Source organism: Penaeus vannamei, chromosome 13 (assembly GCF_042767895.1).
Source record: "Penaeus vannamei isolate JL-2024 chromosome 13, ASM4276789v1, whole genome shotgun sequence".
NCBI lineage: Eukaryota > Metazoa > Arthropoda > Malacostraca > Decapoda > Penaeidae > Penaeus > Penaeus vannamei.
The window spans coordinates 6483752-6486251 of record NC_091561.1 but is presented as its reverse complement, the minus strand read 5'-3'; the positions used below and the strand labels follow the sequence as shown (position 1 = coordinate 6486251).

The 2500-nt window shown below is 39.0% G+C and overlaps 1 protein-coding gene across 2 annotated transcripts in view; it reads right to left on the bottom strand.

The window, feature by feature from the left end:
• Nucleotides 1-1217: 1217 nt before the first annotated feature.
• LOC113830179 (cuticle protein AMP1A-like) overlaps nucleotides 1218-2500 on the bottom strand; it is a 122797-nt gene continuing 121514 nt past the window's right edge. The window contains exons 1-3 of one of the 2 annotated variants that reach the window (XM_070128784.1): nucleotides 2017-2052; nucleotides 1584-1819; nucleotides 1218-1475 (exon numbers count right to left, since the gene is read on the bottom strand). In XM_070128784.1, the coding sequence (XP_069984885.1) occupies nucleotides 1256-1475; nucleotides 1584-1819; nucleotides 2017-2025 (465 nt within the window). In that variant the 5' untranslated portion in view covers nucleotides 2026-2052 and the 3' untranslated portion in view covers nucleotides 1218-1255. Of the gene's footprint in view, nucleotides 1476-1583; nucleotides 1820-2016; nucleotides 2053-2500 lie in introns of those variants that run through there. The other variant, XM_070128783.1, reaches the window with a different exon arrangement.

Sequence of the window (2500 nt, the reverse complement as noted above, 5' to 3'; positions counted from 1 at the left end):
TTAATATACATGCCTGTGTATATGATATATGTATACATATTTGTGTATATATATATATATGTGTGTGTGCATGCATATAGAAGCACACGCAAATGTCCACTAAGGGTTTTTTTGTGTCGTGATTCACTAAACACTACTGGTGGTAAACAATGTTTCGACAAGTGAAAATATTAAGAACGACATTTTACTGAAACAACCAGCCATTGGCACAGAACACAAGACCTGTGGTTCATAAACGGACTCTATTCACGGTGTTAAGCCAGAGCAAATGATGCAAAATCATGTGAGGATTGAATACCTGAGGTCCATAAATAAATTCAAACGATTAATATATATATATATATATATATATATATTTATGTATATATATATACATATATATATATATGTTGATAGGGACAAAAAAAGAAGAAAGAAAGGAAGGCAGGAACGTCTATGAAATGAAACAAATGGAAGAGTATACCGCTGTGCTATTTCCTCAATTCACCGAAAAGGTCTGTGGTATAAAGTATTTCCCTTCTCTTTGTTGGTTTGTTTAGAACATGTTTGGCACGAGTTATCTTGGGTGAACTACTCTGGTTTAGTATTGTTGCTATGCTACGTCTGTTGAAGTTTTACTGACAGGCTGAGACAGTTCTACTCCAATGGACACGTTGAGGTGGTTGTAGTTCAGTTGATGTGCTGAGGCAGCTGTAGTTCAACTGACACACTGAGTCGAGTGTAGTTCATTTTCAGGCAGATTCAGTTGTAATTACAATGGTTTATTGCTTTTTATAGACAGGCACATTAAGTAGATATAAATAGTATTTCTATATCTGTCTATTTATCTCTCTATATCTTGTAATGATTACATGCTTTGTACTAATTACATCCCATAATGATATATCTTCTTCTCTTTGGAATTTCTTATTATAGCAGTATTGTCATGATATGTTTAAAGTCTTATTTTTCATGATTCGAACCCTCACATCCAAGAAGGGTAGGCAAAAACAAAAACAAAAGCAGCAACCTATTGAAAGAAATTGCCTGTGTATGTTCAGGTAAGATAAATTGATATCTATAGATACTAGAGAACTAATAGCGTAGCTTTCTTTTTTTTGTAAGCATTTGGTAGCAAAGGCTATGCGCCCTTGTGTATATTTTTGGAGATGTATCTTGGTGTAGGGTCATGTATTTAAGGTTGACTAATACAATAGATTAGATAGACATTCTATTTTAATCATAAATAGAATAAATACATTGTTTATATCATAGTTTAGTTGGGGTGTCCGTAGAGACCTGAAATTTCATTGGAGTTGTCACTGCGGGAGCGCTTGCGGTCCTCCTCGGCGGCAAAGGCGATCTGGTCGAGGACGAACTGAGGGATCGGGTGGGGGAACTCGGGAGCCACTGGGAGATGGTCACCCTGAGGCTGGAAGCCGTTCTCGTCAGCCACGTAGGTGAGATGGATTTCAGTGCCATCAGGAGCAGTGTACCTGTAACATTCCAGTTGGCAACTTAGAACACATCGAAATAATACAGAAAAAATATTAATGAAGCCAATGTAACTGTAATAAAGAGGTACAAATTTCCGCAATACTCACGAATATTCTCCGGCCTTGATCACAGCGTCCTCATCACCGTCAGGGGATCCAGCCTGGGAGAAGCTGATGCCGTTGGCAGTTTCGAAGTCGAAGTTGTAAGTTCCATCTTCCTCGTGGACGCGGTCGTCCTTGAGGATTGGCACGAACTCGCGCTCCTCACTGGACACAGCACGAGGACCATCGTAGCTGTACTGAGGGGCGGCGACTGCCACGGCGGCGACACAAGCGAGGATCAGCTGTGATCATAAGAGGTACTGGATGTTATAAAGGGCCATAGGAAAGCAGTGGGCTAGTGTTTTTACACATTTCCTTGAATGTATCTGTTGTCATTAATGCCAGTGGATTCTTAGTTTCCTAATGTATTCAGACAATACTACGGTTAAACGAGTGAATAAGATGAATATAATGTATTACTCCACCATGAGCTACTTACGAACTTCATGATGATGGCTCAGTGATTACTGGTGCCTGAGACAAAGTCATCTGATCTTATATAGTCCAGACCGGCCTTGCTACAGACAAGGACCAGACACGGCCCACGCTCCACAGCCACACAGGCGCAACCTTCACCTTACCTTCATACATTATTATCCTGAAGTAAACTTGAACCATCTCTCACTTCATGTCGTTTGAGTTTGCTTTCTATTGGACTTTATTTGATTACACGCACAGTTAACGAAATAAATTAACACATCGTGTTGCGTCAAAAACACAAGTAATGTTACAGGCAAAAATACACACACCGGTTTAGCTATTCGTCCAAGTAATTGAGGTATTCCAATGTCCTGATAAGACAAAATTATGCTTGCATGTTAATACTCATATGTGTGAATATGTGAATAATTACATATCAGTCATGAAATCTATCCACATAGTTTTGCATATGTATACACAGACAAAGAAATGCACATACACAT